We start from the raw sequence: 14,618 nt of genomic DNA, 5'->3' as shown, positions 1-14,618 counted from the left end.
GGGAGACGGCCGAGCAGGTGTTTCTTCCTGAGGCTCCGCCAGGGCCCCGGCTGTAAACACGGAGCAGTGAAGTCCGTCAGCCCCGGCGTGTGCGGGCGTTTTCTCTGGCTGCTGCTTTTCCCTTAAACCACACCCCCCAGCCCAGCGGGGATGTGAGGCAGCCAGCCCCCAAAGGCAAACGGTTCCGCCTGCCGGCGCCCGCAGGCCGACCGAATTCGGCGGCTCAGACGAAGAGCTGAATCCGTGTTCCTGTCGCCACCCGCCACGATGGCTTCAGCGAGCCTGAGAACGGAGTGCCTCGCCGCAACGTTAACAAACGGAGTTCCTTTTGGCAGGAAGAGATCGGATCGCGAAGGGCGCTTCATCCAGCCGGGGAGACAGAGAGCGTGGGGAGGCCCTGCAGGGCGTGCGGGGGGCCGTGGGCAGATGCACCTCCAGCCACCCTGGGGACAAAGGCCCGCCTGGCCGCCGAGCCTGCCGAGATGGAGCCCTGTCCCCCGATCGACGCAGAGCGGCTGCGTGCCCACTCGGGCGTGCTTGGCGTGTGCTCTGCCTTCAAAGGACCCTCCGTGGCCGTGACAAAAGGCTGAGGGGCCTGGCGGCACGCGTGCCTCCTGTCCTGCTCTTCTGTCCTCCCCGGGTCTCCCATGGGAGCCTGCCTGTGTGAGGAGGGCGTTTCATGTTCCTTGTTTCAGATCCAAGGTATTACTGATGCATGACTTTCTTTTTTAAATGAATGTTTCATGTCACTCGTGGTCCATGAATAAATTGTAGCAATTTGCTACATAAAGAAACTCGTTTTAGACTTTGGTGAACAAAGTGCCATGCCTTGGGCCGTTTCTGGTAAGGCCTCGCCTCTCGATACGATGCAGGTGGAGATCTGCCGCTTCAGCCCCAGGGAGTGCATGTCACGTGACGGTTCATTTTACGTGTCGATTTAGTGAGGGTTCATTTTACGAGTCGATTTAGTGAGGCGCTCGTGCCCAGCTCTCTGCTCAAGCGCCAGCCCAGATGTTGCGGCGAGGGCAGTTTAAGATGGAGCAGCGGACTCTGAGTAAAGCAGATCACCCTGTGCCGCGAGGGAGGGCCTCAGCCAATCAGCTGAAGGCCTTAAGCACAAAGACTGAGGTTTCCCAGAAAAGGACTTTTCTCGAGGCTGTGCACAGAAGCTCCGCCTGGGGTCTCCAGCCTGCCGCCCGCCGAGTTCAGACTCGCACTGAACACCTTACCTGCGTCTCTGGCCTGGCAGCCCACCCCGCAGACCTCAGACGGGCAGCCTGTCACCTGAACCAGGTCCTTGCGGTCAGTCTCTGTCCATGTCTCCTGTTGGTGGTTTCTCTGGGGACCTGGACTACTCAGGCCGCGTTCGGGGGCTGTGGGGGGCAGAGCTTTTGTCTCCTAGCCCCAGGTCGCGGGCAGCTAAGGAGGAGGGTTTGTGGAGCTGCCTCGGGGCCCTGGCTGGCCCTGCGCTCTATCGGACACCTGCGCCAGGTGTCTGCAGGTTCTCCCCCGCATGTCCGTCATCACTCTGTAACCCCGCGCCTCTCTGCCGCCGCCAACCCCCGTCTCCCTTCCCCCATGGGGTGTTCCCCTGAGCACTCGTGTGCCTCTGAGATACAACATATTAGCCCATTTAGTGTCTGTTTTTTCACTGTCTCCTCCTCCGCTGCTGGGAGGTCAGGTCCTTGTGGACTCCGCTGGTCACTGAGTATGCCTCACGCCCAGGACAGGGCCTTGCGTTCAGCAGGCATCCGACAACTGCCCGGTGTGGAACGGCTGGGCGATGGACAGAGGCGGGGTGTGGGGCGGCAGGAGGCCCTCCGGCGGGGCCAGTTCCTCCTTACTGTCCCTCCAACCCAGCGCAGGCAACGGTGAGAGTCCCTTCCAGGGAGCCAGCCCCCGGAGACAGCCCCATGGAGACACCTACCAAAGGGGGGCAGCCGCTGTGCCTCCGAGGTGCACTCGTCGCCGTCCTGGGCCCCGCGGCCGTAGGTGGCGGAGTAGATGTTGAGAAACTTGGATTCGTGGCAGTGTAGTTTCAGCTCTTGGTCCTCACACACGGTTTTGTTTTTCAGCTCATCTGAAGCAGAAACAAAATCGGCGGCACCGTCAGCTTTTCTGGGAAGGAACGGGCGAGCCCCGCCCAGGCGGGCGCGGGCGATGCCGGGTCCCCGCACACCTCAGAGCGGAGCCGCGCCAGTCTCGGCTGAGGCCCGCGAACGGGCCGTGAGATCAATTCAGTGCGTTGTGACCAGCAATTTTAACACATGAGGCATAGCTCAGGGAACATCGATGTGCACTGCGCAAGGTTAAGGGTAAGCACTGTTTTATAATTTAAGTTTCTTTTTCATTTGTGTATTTTATTGGGCCAAAATGTAGAATGTTTTCCTTACTCTGGGGTGCAATCAAACCAGTTTGAAAGCCGCTCCCGTCCCTGGAAGCGTGAGTGGCAAACATTGGGGCCGCGGTGACCAGTGGGCCCTTCGTGTCCTGGAGCTGATGGAGCTTAAGCCCCAAATTGAAAACATGAAAGTAAAAAGTTTCCATACATCAATTCCACCTTTCTGACCTTGTACATTTCCGTGCCTTTCTCCCCCGAACAGAGAGGGAGCAGGGAGGGCGAGCCCTGGGCAGCTGTTGTGTCTCGGGTTGCCACCGCCCCTGGGCTGGTCAGCCTGGCCTTGCTCTCTAACCCTGACGATGGGCACCTCGAGACTGGTGGGCGCGCCAGGTGTTGGCAAACCCCGTCTCTTGCTGGCATTTGCCGGGACCCCAGGAGCCGGCGGAGGTGACTGAGCAAACGTGGAGAATGCCCTCTACCCAGTGACTGGGACCTTCGCGGAACAGGTTAAACTTAGAGCCAAGAAAAGTTCTGTTTTCTTTTTCCAAATAAGAATGCCAAGCCTACCCTGACCACGTCCGCACTGGTAGGAGCGCCCAGCGCTTTCGATGAGAAACACGAAATTCCAGGATCGCCGAAACACGGCCCGGCTTCAAAGGCCCGGTGGACCTGTGGCTCCGAGGCGCAGCGCTGGCTGGGCGGCAGGGCGACAGTGCCCGCCCCGCTCGGAGGACGCCCAGAAATTCTAAGAATGCCCGGGCAGAGCGCGCCAAGAAGTGGGGCAGGAGACGGCGGCAGGCACCAGGCCTTATCTCGGCGCGCGGGGGCCTCTTAGCAGGGCTGGTGTCCTCCTTTTCTTCCTCTCTCCGTCCGTCCCCTTTCGCAAGTTTTTAAATTACAACAGTTTCCTTTTCCTAAGGCCTGTCGTGAAAGGCGCTGACCGGCCACCAGCTCCGTGCACCTTTAAAGCCGGTTCCCAGAAGGTGGCCCGACGCCAGCCACGCCCACCCAGGGCGACGCACGCACGAGCAGCCGCCCGTGATTGGCCGCCAGATTAAGGCAAGTCCGCTGCGCCAGCGCCAGCGGAGGGGCTGCAGGTGTCGCGTTACTGGCTGGGGGGTTTCTGTCGTGTCATGTGTCCTGGAGTCCCTTGGTTCCTTGGGAATGTGCAGTTCACCGTCGCCTGGGAGTGACATTTCTGGGGCCTGAAACAATGGGACCCCGACATGCCTGCTGCTTTTCTTAGAGAACCGGAACTTGTTTCAGAGCAGCCAGGTTAGCTCGCTCGATGGTCCCAGATTAGAAAAGGGGTGGGCAGCCGTCCAGGCGCGGGGCGCCACCTGCCACGTGGGTTTAGCTGGGGACAGCGACTGGGCCCGCCGGAGGCGGAGCCACGACTCTGGTTAAAAGACAACAGCACCCAAGTCCCCCACCTGATTCCACCAATCAGAGGACAGGGTCCTGATCCGTCCTGCAATCGTGCGCCGCGGCACGACCCGCCAGGAGGGGATACATTATTCAGGCCTCATTCGCAGCCGCCCGCGTGTGGGGATGGTAAGGCGCGGACAGATGATCGGTCCCTTTTTAGTGTTTTTAAGTTCTCTCCAGACAGCGCACCCTGCCGCTGCCTGCACCCAGAGCGACCACACACCGCCCTCCCACCCATCAGTGCATCGCTGCCTTTCAGTCACTCACACTTCAGCAAGAGTTCCTTTAATCCGCCTGTTGGAATAACAGCTACCAATGACTAAGCTCAGCCTCACGGCAGGCCCTGGGCTGCGCAGGTTCCACCCAGCACTGTTTTCAGCCCCGGCAACAGCCCCAGTGCAGAAGGCGCCTGACCCTCAGCTTGTACTTGAGTTACGGAGCCCCGGAGCCTGAGAAGGCTCCCCTCCGCTGTCCCAGGCCACCCAGCAGCTGCACAGCAGGCAGGGCTGTGAATACAGAGCTGCTCCAAGCCAACGCCTCGCTGAACCCAAAATTCCCTGAAGGGGTAAGATCCAGGGAGGGTCGCACGGGGCACACTCAGGGGAAAGGAGGTTCTCGTGGGGACCGCTGGTACGACAGCTCTCCGCAAGCCGAACGGGCGCACAAGCCCTCGTGGCAGCGTTTGCCGGGTGCCCGGTGTGACCCTCCCAGCACATGTGGAGGAGCTCAGGGCCGGCTCACGGGACCGAGCTGCCTCCGTGCGCCCGAGGAGGCACCGGGGAGCCTCTGGGCAGACGGAGGGTCCCGCGGGCTGGATCTGGGACAGTGGGGCAGAAAGAGGGGCCGAAGGCATGGGGACCGAGGCGGTAGGAGCGGTCCCCACACTGCAGCCCCGGGCCTCGGCGTCCGGGGTACACAGGGGCGCTGCAGTTCACACGTCGAGCTCCAAAGCCCAGCGTGGCGGGGCCAGGTGGCAGGTCGCTGGGCAGGGACGGTGGGGCCTCGGGACAGGCTCGCACTCCTTTGGCCCTGGGTTTTGCCCTGGGTCCTTCTGCCCTGTGACGTCAGAGCAAAACGACAGCCGCCGCTGAGGCATTGAGTCCCCTGGAGGCACTGGACCTGCGGTGCCTTGACCTTGAACTTCTCAGCCTCCGGAGCTGAGAGCAGCGACTGCTGCTGGTAGGCCAGCCGGGGGATGGAGTTTTGTTACGGCAGTTGGAACGGACTGGACCGCAGGCCCTTCCCTCCAATCCGTTACTCGCAGGGCGGCCTCCGGGGACCGAGGGCTCCGGGAGTTAGAAGGGATTTTCCAGAGCGGATGAGGCTCCCTGGGAGGGGCAGGCTGCCGTGCAAAGTCGGGCCTGCTGGGGGGACGTTGGCGACCGTGGGTGCAAGCAAGTGTGCATGTGTGGGCGTGCCTGTGACCGTGCGTGCTTGCAGTGGGGTGTGTGGGCGTGGGTGTCTGTGAGTGCGCCACGCGTGCGTGCAAACGCGTGAGTGTGGGGGTGCTGGAACACACACTGCGGAGACAGCCCCGGGCCCTCGGGGCCCTCCTGCGGCACCCGGCCCGCAGGAAAGCGTCTCGCCTGCGTGCGCAGCCTGGACACGGGCCGGAGGCCCGCGGGCCCTCTCCACGGACGTGCCCTTGAGACGGCGTCGCACCCCCGCGGCCCGGCCCCGCCACTCCCCCGCTCCCAGGCCACCGTGTCCTGGGAGACGCTGGGCCTCACAGGCAGAAACCCACAGAGATCGAATGGCAAGAAGCGAAATGACCACGTGGGGTGGCGGCGCAGGTCACGCCGTACGTTTCAGTTCCACGCCGTGGCCGCCCGTGCCGTGGCTGCCCGTGGCCTCTCTCTGGCCCGCGCTCCCCCGGAAGTGGGACCGGCTCGCTGAAGAGCCGTTCAACGAGCCGCCCCCAGCCCCGTGTGCGTGAAGAACCGTGAAGGCCAACAGAGGAAAGAGCAGGAGTCAGAGAGCAGCGGCCCGGTCCCCGTGGGCAGACCCTGCGCGGGGCCTGCGGCGGGCGCGGGGGACGCGCCGCGTTGCCGAGACCTGGAACCCAGGAGGCCCAGGCGGCAGCCGAGTGCCTGGGCTCGGGAAGAACGGCCACCCTCTGGCTCGCTCGGTGCCAGGTGTCCCCGCCGGGGTGCTGACCCCGAGTCCTGCCCCCCCGCCCGGACCGTAGCCCGAGGGCGACTGCGTTTTACACGGTTGGAGGATTTGTACAATTCAGGCACACGTACAAATGCACGTGGACGCACATGTGTGTAAACACACACGCCCGCACACGCCCACCCACACAAACCGAGAAGCAGGAAGGGCGGGGCCCCGCATTCCTAGCCACGAGGGATTCAAAGCTGGACCCACACCGGCCGGCAGAACGTCCTGGGGGGGTACGCGGCACGGGAGCCCACACCCCAAACACACTGTCCCCTCGGCAGTTACTTACTAGGTTGGCATTTAAAGGAGACCAGGAGGTATTTACTGCTTCCTGGGCAAAGGTCAGGTCCAAAAACTCGGCTATTGACCAGGAGGTGGCAGGCCCGCTGGTTCTGGCACTCGTCCAGCACCTTCTAGAATGAGGGCAGAAAAGGGACAGGCTGGAGAACCACGCCCGGCGGCGCGGGACCCACCCTGGGCTGCCCGGGGCGGGGACGGGGGCGGGGGGGGGGGGGGGTTTACTCCCAGAGGAAGAGCCTGACGCAGCCTCGCCCGCCCCGTCCTCCTCAGACGGGACCACGGCTCTCCGTTCCCGCCAACGTGCCGAGCCTTGGAGGCTCCGGGGGACGGACTGAGACCAGAGCGTGCCCTGGAGGGACTGGCAGGTCCCCCTCCAGGAGCGGCCCCTTCTGAGGGCCCTGCGGGGACCAGGAATCCCAGTCACAGCTCCTCAGGACAGAAAGCTCGGATCTGGGGAGACCTGAGACCCACTCCCAAACTCAGCACAACAGGGAAGAAAGCGGCTCCACCCTGGCCAGCCTCGAGTCCCGGCGCCTGGGGACGCGGGCGCTCTCCCAAGCGTGTGGCTGAGCCACTTCCTCCAACTCTCTCCTGGCTTCTCCGGGCTACTCCCTCCTGGGAGGCACCCGCTCCATGGACCCTGTGCTGGGCCCCAGAAAGGCCCCGCGTGTCGCCCCCTTCTCGGCCCCCTGGCCCCGCCCGCGGCCGAAGGACACCCGCAGCAGTCCCCGGGAACCCTGCCCCGGGCACCAGGCTGCGGGAGGCAGCGGGTCACGGACACTGTTTCTCGCGGCAGCTCCGCGAAGGAGGTGGCCCAGCAGGCGCGTCTGACACCAGGACCAACGCCCAAGAGACCCTGAGAGCCCACGGGTGACGGGGCACTTGGTCATGGCCAAGGGCTGCTCTGAAACAACAGCACTCGGAGCAGGACCAAAGGCAGGCCCTTCCCACGTGTGTCCCCACTGAGAAAAGCAGAGGGGCTTCCCGTGGGCGGAGTCCCGGCTGGGTCAGCTGCGGCGTGGACGGCAGCCGGTGCCCTCCCCGTGTGCGGCCACCACCCTCGGAGGAAGCAGAGTGCCTCGGCTCCCACGTGCAGCTTGAGGCAGGAAGCCGGGGACCTCTGGGCGGAGGAGCAGTGCACGGGGACGTGTCCGGTGGGCGCGCCCCTAACACAACACCACAGCCGTGTTTGCACGTGCTCGCCTGGCCTGGCAGCAGAGCATCGCCCCCTCAGGCTGGAGGGAGGCGGTGGCCATGCTTCGGAGCTCAGGGGGCTGGGAGTCCCTACTTGGACAAACCAGGCTTGCTCCCTGCCCTTTTGGCACGGGCCACGGTTCCCTGTATGCGCCTGGGAGGGCCGCAGGCAGCCAGGGTGGCAGGGCCGCTGGGCAAGGAGCAGGGCAAGGGGCAGGGCCCGCTGAGAGGAATGCAGCTCCTGGAGAGGCCGGGAGGGGGGGGCGGTCCCGGGGCAGGCGGGGCGCCTGGGGGAGGGGCCGCTCTCCTCGGGAGGTGGCGTGGAAACCTCCTCGGGGGATTCCCGCAAATGCAGCGTTTGGCTACCCAGCGGGCGTCTTTAGCCATCACGTGACTACACAGACACCACGGCGCTGGGAATGGAAGCGACGGGGGGTGTGAGAAACGGGAAACCCTCACGCTGTTGAGTTGTTTGGGCCTCTGCTCTGGGGCCGGGGGCAGAGCTAACAGATGAAAGCTTCTTGTCCTTCCACGTCTTCGTCCTGCCCGAAAAGGCGTTTTCTCCCGTTTCCTGCCCCTCACAACATCAAACGGACATCAGATCGCCAGCGGCTCGGACCGCCCTGACCTCAACGGCCGCACGCGGGACCCCGGAGGCGCGGCAGCCTCCGCGGCCAAGGCGCTCCGCAGCGCCAGCCAGCGACCCACGCGCGCGGAGGGGCCCGCGCAGCGGACCTTGCTCGGAGAGTTGTGAGGCGTGAGAATCCTGACATCGTCTCTGAAGTTCTCGTTTGGACCGCCTCCTGCACTCACTCTTTCCCTAACGCCAGCGGCAATGAGAATGGCTCAGCCCGGCCCGCCCCGCTGCCCCCAAATTCCCGGTACCGTCCGGTGAAGGACGGATCCGCAGAGGCTGCCCAAGTCCTCGCTCCGGACGAGAATGACATGATTATCTCCAACCGAGAAAACCGAGAGACGCTCACGGCACCTCCCTTCCCCCAGAGCCTCCCGGGGGTCCCGAGGTCTCCCCTGGAGCAACGCCGACCTCCCTGCCCCTGGGGCGCTGCGGGGCGTGCGGCGGGGCGGGGGAGCCTGTCGGGGCCACGCACGCCGTCGCAGCGCAAGTGTGTTAAGGGCGCTCTCCAGGGCCTGGGGATCCTCCTCGGGCTGGTTTTGGTAAAGAACCCTTTTGAGACGCAAGCGACAGCTCACCTGCGGCCTTGGCGATTTGCACTAACTGGGGTGTTCACGGCGCAGGGCGGCTGTGCGTGAACTTTCTAATCACAAGCGTGTCTACAGAGGGAGGCGGAGGCGGAGACGGGGAGGGAGAGCCACGCCGCCATCTTCAGGCGCCTGCGAACGCGGTACCTGCAAGGCGGTGGGAGCCACGCAGGCCGAGCGGTCTTCCCCCCGGGGGGCGGGCTGCTGGGCGCTGCACGCGCGGTGGCCGGGCCCGTAAAACGCCGACTGGACGCTGATGGTGGAGTGCCGCGGGCACTGCAGGTCCAGGCGGTCCCCGTCGCAGGCGTAGGCGGTGTGGTTCTGCAGGAGCTTGGTCAGGTAGCCTGGAAAACAGTCAGCCGGGTCACGGGGGGCCCGGGGGCCCGCGCTCCTGCCCCGGTTGGGAGCGGGGGCCTCGGCCCCCAGGAGGGGGCTGGCCACCAGACCAGGCCTGGAGCGGGGCTGAGGAGCGAGCGTCGCTTTCCCCGTCTGGGCCGGAGCCCTGGTGTGGGGCGGCCCGTCGGCGTGCTCGGGGGGGTCAGAGCCAAGGCGTCTGGGGGTGCCTCTGTGGAGCGGGGAAGCCCGGAGCGGGTGCCCCGGGGCAGGAGGCTGTCTGTCCCAAGGAGACAAGGGTGCCCCCCTGTCCCACCGGCCGGCCGGGCCCCTGCAGCAAGGGTGCCGGTTTATCTCAGGAAACCGGTCCTGGGCCTGCCTGAGCCCTGGAGAGGGAAGCAGGCAGGGCCCCCCGCTCGGGGCGAGGGCCGGCTCTGGACAGAGGGCACAGGAAAGGTGGGGGGCTCTGTTGTGTATCAAAGAGGGTCCCCCCAAATTCATGATCACCAGTGACCTCAGACTGTGCCCTTCTTTGGAAATGGGATCATTGCAGATGTAACCAGGGAAGAGGAGGCCATCCTGGGGTGGGGGCCTTCGATGCAGGGGGACCGATAAGCTTCTGAGAGGGGACGCAGCCTGCCTTGCCTGGACGCCCCCGGGAAGACGGGGCGATGTGGCCGTGAGCCAGGGACGCCAGGCTGGCGGGCGGCCCCGCAGGCTGGACAGAGCCGGATGGACACGTCCCTCGGACCCCCAGAGACGGCCCGGCCCTTGATTTCAGGCTCCGGGCCCAGCCCCCCGCTGCCTTTCCGCGAATGGGGGGCCTGGCAGGCGGGGCGGCCGTGCTGCTTCTCCGAAAGGAAGAAGGAAGGTCCAGCCGGAACGCGGATTCCTTTCCTCCTCCTCACACCTCAGGGGGTCAGCGGCGAGGCGGCCTGGAGGGCGGCCAGGGACTTTCTGCCGAGGTGTGTGGGAGATGGCAGGCAGCCCTCGGCCCCCGAGGGGCGGGGCGGGGGAGGGCAGCCTCGGAGCTGCCCGACTCCCACACGGACGGCTGGGCTGCAGCGGCCTGGCCAGGTTTCGGAGCCCTCTGGGAACCGCGGCTCTCAGCAAAGGCGCCCAGTCTGGCCACCCGGCTTCCCCTGGAGGTCGTGGTCAAAGGGCCCAAGCCGGCCTGGTGTGGCATACATAGTCCCACGTTCCGCCCAGAGCACCCTGGAGGCACAGCTGGGGCCTGCTCACTGGGCACCCACACGAGGCCCACGGTCAAACGGCCAAGAATCCAGCCACGTGCGTTAGGTCGGTGCAGAGAAGCAAAGTCCAGTGTAAATGACTACAGGCGCCAGGCATGTGAGTCGGGGTCCTGCGCGGTGGGACCACCTCCTCGCTCTCCGGGTCCCCAGCTGGGCGCCAGGAGGAGCCAGGCAGAGGCGCCTGGTGGCCCAAGGGCGGGCAGACGGTCGGTGCCGCCCAGCAGGGAGCACAGGCAGGTCCTGAGGAAGCCGTGAGCCGTGCAAGCCCTGGCCTCCTTTGGGGGCCCCCAGCCTGCATTCCGGCCCCGCCAGGGTATGGGGTCGCCCCCAGACCAGCGCCCGGGGCTGGCACCCCCGCCCACTCGGGGCTCCTCAAACTCGCCACTGGGACTGCCTTGCCTGTGGGCCCATCACGCGGCGGGGGAGGGGCACCGACGGGCCCACACGTTGCGCTAACCCTGGGCACGTGCCTCCGGCTTCCTGTTCTTGTGTGGCCACGCACTACACTCGCTAGACAGACGCAAGGACAAGGACAAGGCCGCAGGGGGCGGGGCCACAGGCGCGAGGCGCACAGCGCGGCCGGGAGCGCAGGGCGCTCCGGGCCCGGGTGGGGTCGTCAGCTTCCTTCTCTCTGTCTCGTGCCGTCGGTCTCCGGGAACCAGGATATGGCCTCCATTTACACCAAAACGACACGTGCGCGGTGCGGGGGCCTGCCCCGCGCCTGCCGCAGCCGTGTTCTGAGAGGGACACTCTGGAGCGGACGCTCAGGGAGAACTGCAGTGACCCGGGCCTCCCAGGCCCCTCTGCGCTCTGAGGGGCGGGGGCCATCTCAGGGTGTCGGCCCCCCACCCCGGGGCGGGCCCCGTAAGACTCTCCAGCTGGGCAGCTCGTGCACGGCTCAGCCCCGCCCTCTCTTCTGACACCGAGGCCTCTGTCCAGGCAGCAGAACAAATCCAGCGCTCAAATGAAACGAGCTACGAAGTCCCAAAAAGACAGGAAGGAAGCGGAGGCGCCCATCGCTAAGGGAGAGAAGCCCGTTTGAGAAGGCTCCCTGCCGTGGGACTCCAGCGATCGGGCCTCCTGGGAAGGACCGAGGACCTGTGGCGCGGGTGGGAAGAGCCCGGCCGCCGGGTCTGGCGGGAGGGAGGGCGGACAGCGGGAGCGCGGGGCCTTTCAGGCCGCGAAGGTGCTCGGTGGGCGCTGTGATGGCGGACCCCCGCCGTGAGACACGTGTCCAAACCCACAGAACGTGCAGCCCCGAGAGTGTGCGCTCGCATCGACTGGGCGCTCTGGGCGACGAGGACGAGGTGTCAGCGCAGGTTCGTCGAATGGGGCGGACGGACGGACGGACGGCGCCGGTGAGGACAGGGGAAGCTGTGCGCTGGGCGGGGGCGGGGGGGGGACCACGGGGGGGCCTGAGAGAGCTCTGAATTTTCTCCTCACCTTAGCGGTGAACCTAAAACTGCCCTAAAAAAGCAAGTCTATTTAAAAGGACAAAAGTTGAAAAGCCACCTCGGCCTCCCCAGGCCAGCCTGACCTTCGGGAGGAGAGGGAGCCACGGAGGCGGGAGGCAGCGCCCGGTGGCCTCGCCGTGAGGACGCGGCGGGTGATGGGCACGTGCAGGAGGCGGCCACGGCTGGGGGGTCAGAGGCGGGTGCGGGGGCTGCTGGGCACGAGCATGCCAGGCGCCGAGAAGGAAGACAACCCCTGCATCACGCGTCTCCCGGGAGGAAGGTCGAAGCCTGCGGCCCAGCTTGACCTTGAACAAGGGGCCGGCGGCCGGCTCCCCGCTGGGGGCTGTCCCGCTTCCCCATGAGCACATGCGCGCCTTCCCACGCGCGGGCACCGTCACCACATTGCCTTGCGTCCGCCTCTGTGCAGGCTGCCACCACAGGAGCCCGCGGACCCGGCGGCTGACGAAAAACTGAGGCCCCTTCTCACAGCTCCGGGGGCTGGAAGCCCAGGGCAGGGCACCTGCAAGGTCGAGGCCAGGCTGCGGACCCTGGTTCGGAGGCGGCAGCTTCCTGCTGTGCCCTCACACGGCAGAGGGAGCTAGGGCACTCGGGAGGGGGCGCTTCTGCAGGACACTGGCGTGACGGCTCCTCCCCAAGGGCCTCATCACCTCCCAAAGGCCCCACTTCCGAACCACCGCCTTCGGGGGCTACGATTTCTCATGAGTTTCATCAGGGGCACTAACCTTCAGACCCCCGTACGGAGCTTCCGGGTGCCTTGGTTTCTCGGCTAGTTCAAAGGAGACCCTTTTTCAAGAATGACTGCAAATACAACTTTTTGTTAGCAGCGTTCTCTGGACCAAACGTCCCATCAGGTTAGGTGAACGGGAAATGCTGTATTTCTTAATGCCCTTGGCCTGAGGTCTCCCACTCGCTCTTTGCGTGGGCAAATATTTGCTGCCCTGGGACAAGGCAGCGGGGCGCTCGGCTAAGAAGCCAGACCTGGCAAGTGGCGGAGTGGCCCGAAGACGTGCCGCGGGCTCGTCACGCTGGGGTGGCAGGGCGGGGAGGCGCAGGCTCATCCTCAGCTCCACGGCTCGGGACCTTGGTACAGGGCGCGTCCAGCTCCAGGACACTGTCTTTCCTGGCGGACCTCCCGCCCTGCGTCCGCCGGGGCTTGCACGGCTCGAACTTTCCTCAAAGGGCCACCCCGCAAGGTGGGGGCTGGGAAACCTGGGAGCAGCCTAAAGACCGGTTTTCAGGGTTTCCCTGCGTGTAAAGGCGGTGACGGCTTCTGGGGAGAAGACCCCCAGAGAGTGGCCGGAACTGCCCTCTGTGCTCCGAAAGACGTGGGGAGCTGCTCTGGGGTCATCAGCCCCGTCACATTTACAGGAAAATCCATTTACACAGAAAGAACCCAGGGCGTGACCAGGTGGGGAACGGCTGACCGTCAGAGCGTCGCGGGTATGTCCCCCAAGTGCTCCATGGGAGGAAGGGGCGTCGTGCAGGGGAGGCAGGAGGTTCGATGACAGACGAAGCCCGGGACGGACGGTGAACGCCAGGCAAACATTGCCGTTGACCTGTCAGAGCCACCGGTGCGCCCGTGTGCCCTGGGCGCCCAGGAGGGGCCACGGCGGCGGGGCCTCTGGCAGCCCCCTGCCCCCCAGCTGCAGTGCGGGGCAGCGTGGACCAGCCATGGCGGCCCCGAGGGGACCCCCGCCCCAAGTTCCGTCAGACGCGCTCTGGCGAGGAGCGGCACAGACTGACCAGAGCAGCCAGCACTCAGGGCGCTGCGCGGTGGCCACAGGACCCGCCTGCGGGGCAGCGGGGACGGAGCCGCAGCGGAGACCAGGGTGCAGACGGGCAATTGCTTGCCCGTGCGCCCGGGACCCTCGCCTCCCAGAGTCCGTGTCCCCGTGTTTCACTGTGAGGGTGAAGTGACACCACGGGCCGGCATGTGCCACCCGCCACCGCACGGCCCTGCGGGCTGGTGATCTCGAAGACACGCACTCACCCCGGACCGTCCCTGGAGCCGAGAGCGGGCGCCAGCCCCAGCCGGCCCGGCCCGGCCCGAGCGCCGCGGGCTCGAGAGGCGGTCAACGCAGGGACGACCACCTGCCCCGCGGCCGCCCCGCGGCCAGAGCCGCCCCGCTGCGCCTGGAGAGGAAGGGAATTCCTCCCTCCCTCTCCCCCTCCTCTCCTCCTCCCCGTCTCTCACTCTTTTCTCCTATTCAATTAAGGTTTAAAAAGTGACTAGTATTTAGAAGAGGTCAAACGGGCTGACATTTTCCCTCTCTTCCTCTTCCGAGAACCCCCACCCGCGGACGCCCCGTCTCCCGGGCGGACGCCTCCTGAGTCGCTCAGCTCACGGGACACGGCGCAGCAGTCGCCAATGTCCCCTCGTCACCAGGGGCCCCGTTGCACAACCCTGCTTCTTGGAAGAGGATGGACTCCAGTTCTATTGTCCCTGCCTCCCCCGCTTTAAAAAAAATAAAGCGCCCCCCTCCGTGAACGCTGCAGATAAGAGGCTACACCCTTGTATTCACAAATACTCAAAGGTGTTGCTACATGTTTAAAGTTCTTTTCCAGAAAAGGGTGTTTTTCTTTTGTGTTTGCTGAGTGTGTCTGGGGAACTGGCAAGGGCCCGGGGCGGCCCACGGGCAGAGCAGTGAGTCAGCGTGGCGGGGGCGGGGCGGGTCCGGGGCGGACGGGGCGCGCGGGGGGCCGAGAGCAGCGAGGGCCGGGCCGGCGGAGAGCCTAGGCCTCAGGCTCAGCCCTCTCCGGGGCCGCTTCGGCAGGGAAACGCGGCCCGGAGGCTGGCGAGGGAGCGAGCAACAGCCGCCAGCCTGTTTCTACAGCAGCCCCCGGGGAAGGGACGGCCCAGGGGAGCCATCGCCCCCCTGCGAGACGAGCTCAGATCCTGGCCCCCAAACC

The 14,618-nt window shown here is 65.7% G+C and overlaps 1 protein-coding gene across 2 annotated transcripts in view; it reads right to left on the bottom strand.

The window, feature by feature from the left end:
- EVA1C (eva-1 homolog C) overlaps positions 1 to 14,618 on the bottom strand; it is a 50,053-nt gene that overhangs the window by 16,560 nt on the left and 18,875 nt on the right. The window contains exons 2-4 of one of the 2 annotated variants that reach the window (XM_054577855.1): positions 8,795 to 8,991; positions 6,222 to 6,345; positions 1,928 to 2,080 (exon numbers count right to left, since the gene is read on the bottom strand). In XM_054577855.1, the coding sequence (XP_054433830.1) occupies positions 1,928 to 2,080; positions 6,222 to 6,345; positions 8,795 to 8,991 (474 nt within the window). The remainder of the gene's footprint in view (positions 1 to 1,927; positions 2,081 to 6,221; positions 6,346 to 8,794; positions 8,992 to 14,618) is intronic. The other variant, XM_054577864.1, reaches the window with a different exon arrangement.

The sequence above is a fragment of the Pteronotus mesoamericanus genome, unplaced genomic scaffold (genome assembly GCF_021234165.1).
Source record: "Pteronotus mesoamericanus isolate MK-2021 breed Mesoamerican mustached bat unplaced genomic scaffold, CSHL_Meso_final contig_116, whole genome shotgun sequence".
Taxonomy (NCBI): domain Eukaryota; kingdom Metazoa; phylum Chordata; class Mammalia; order Chiroptera; family Mormoopidae; genus Pteronotus; species Pteronotus mesoamericanus.
This window is presented reverse-complemented; position numbering and strand designations above follow the sequence as displayed.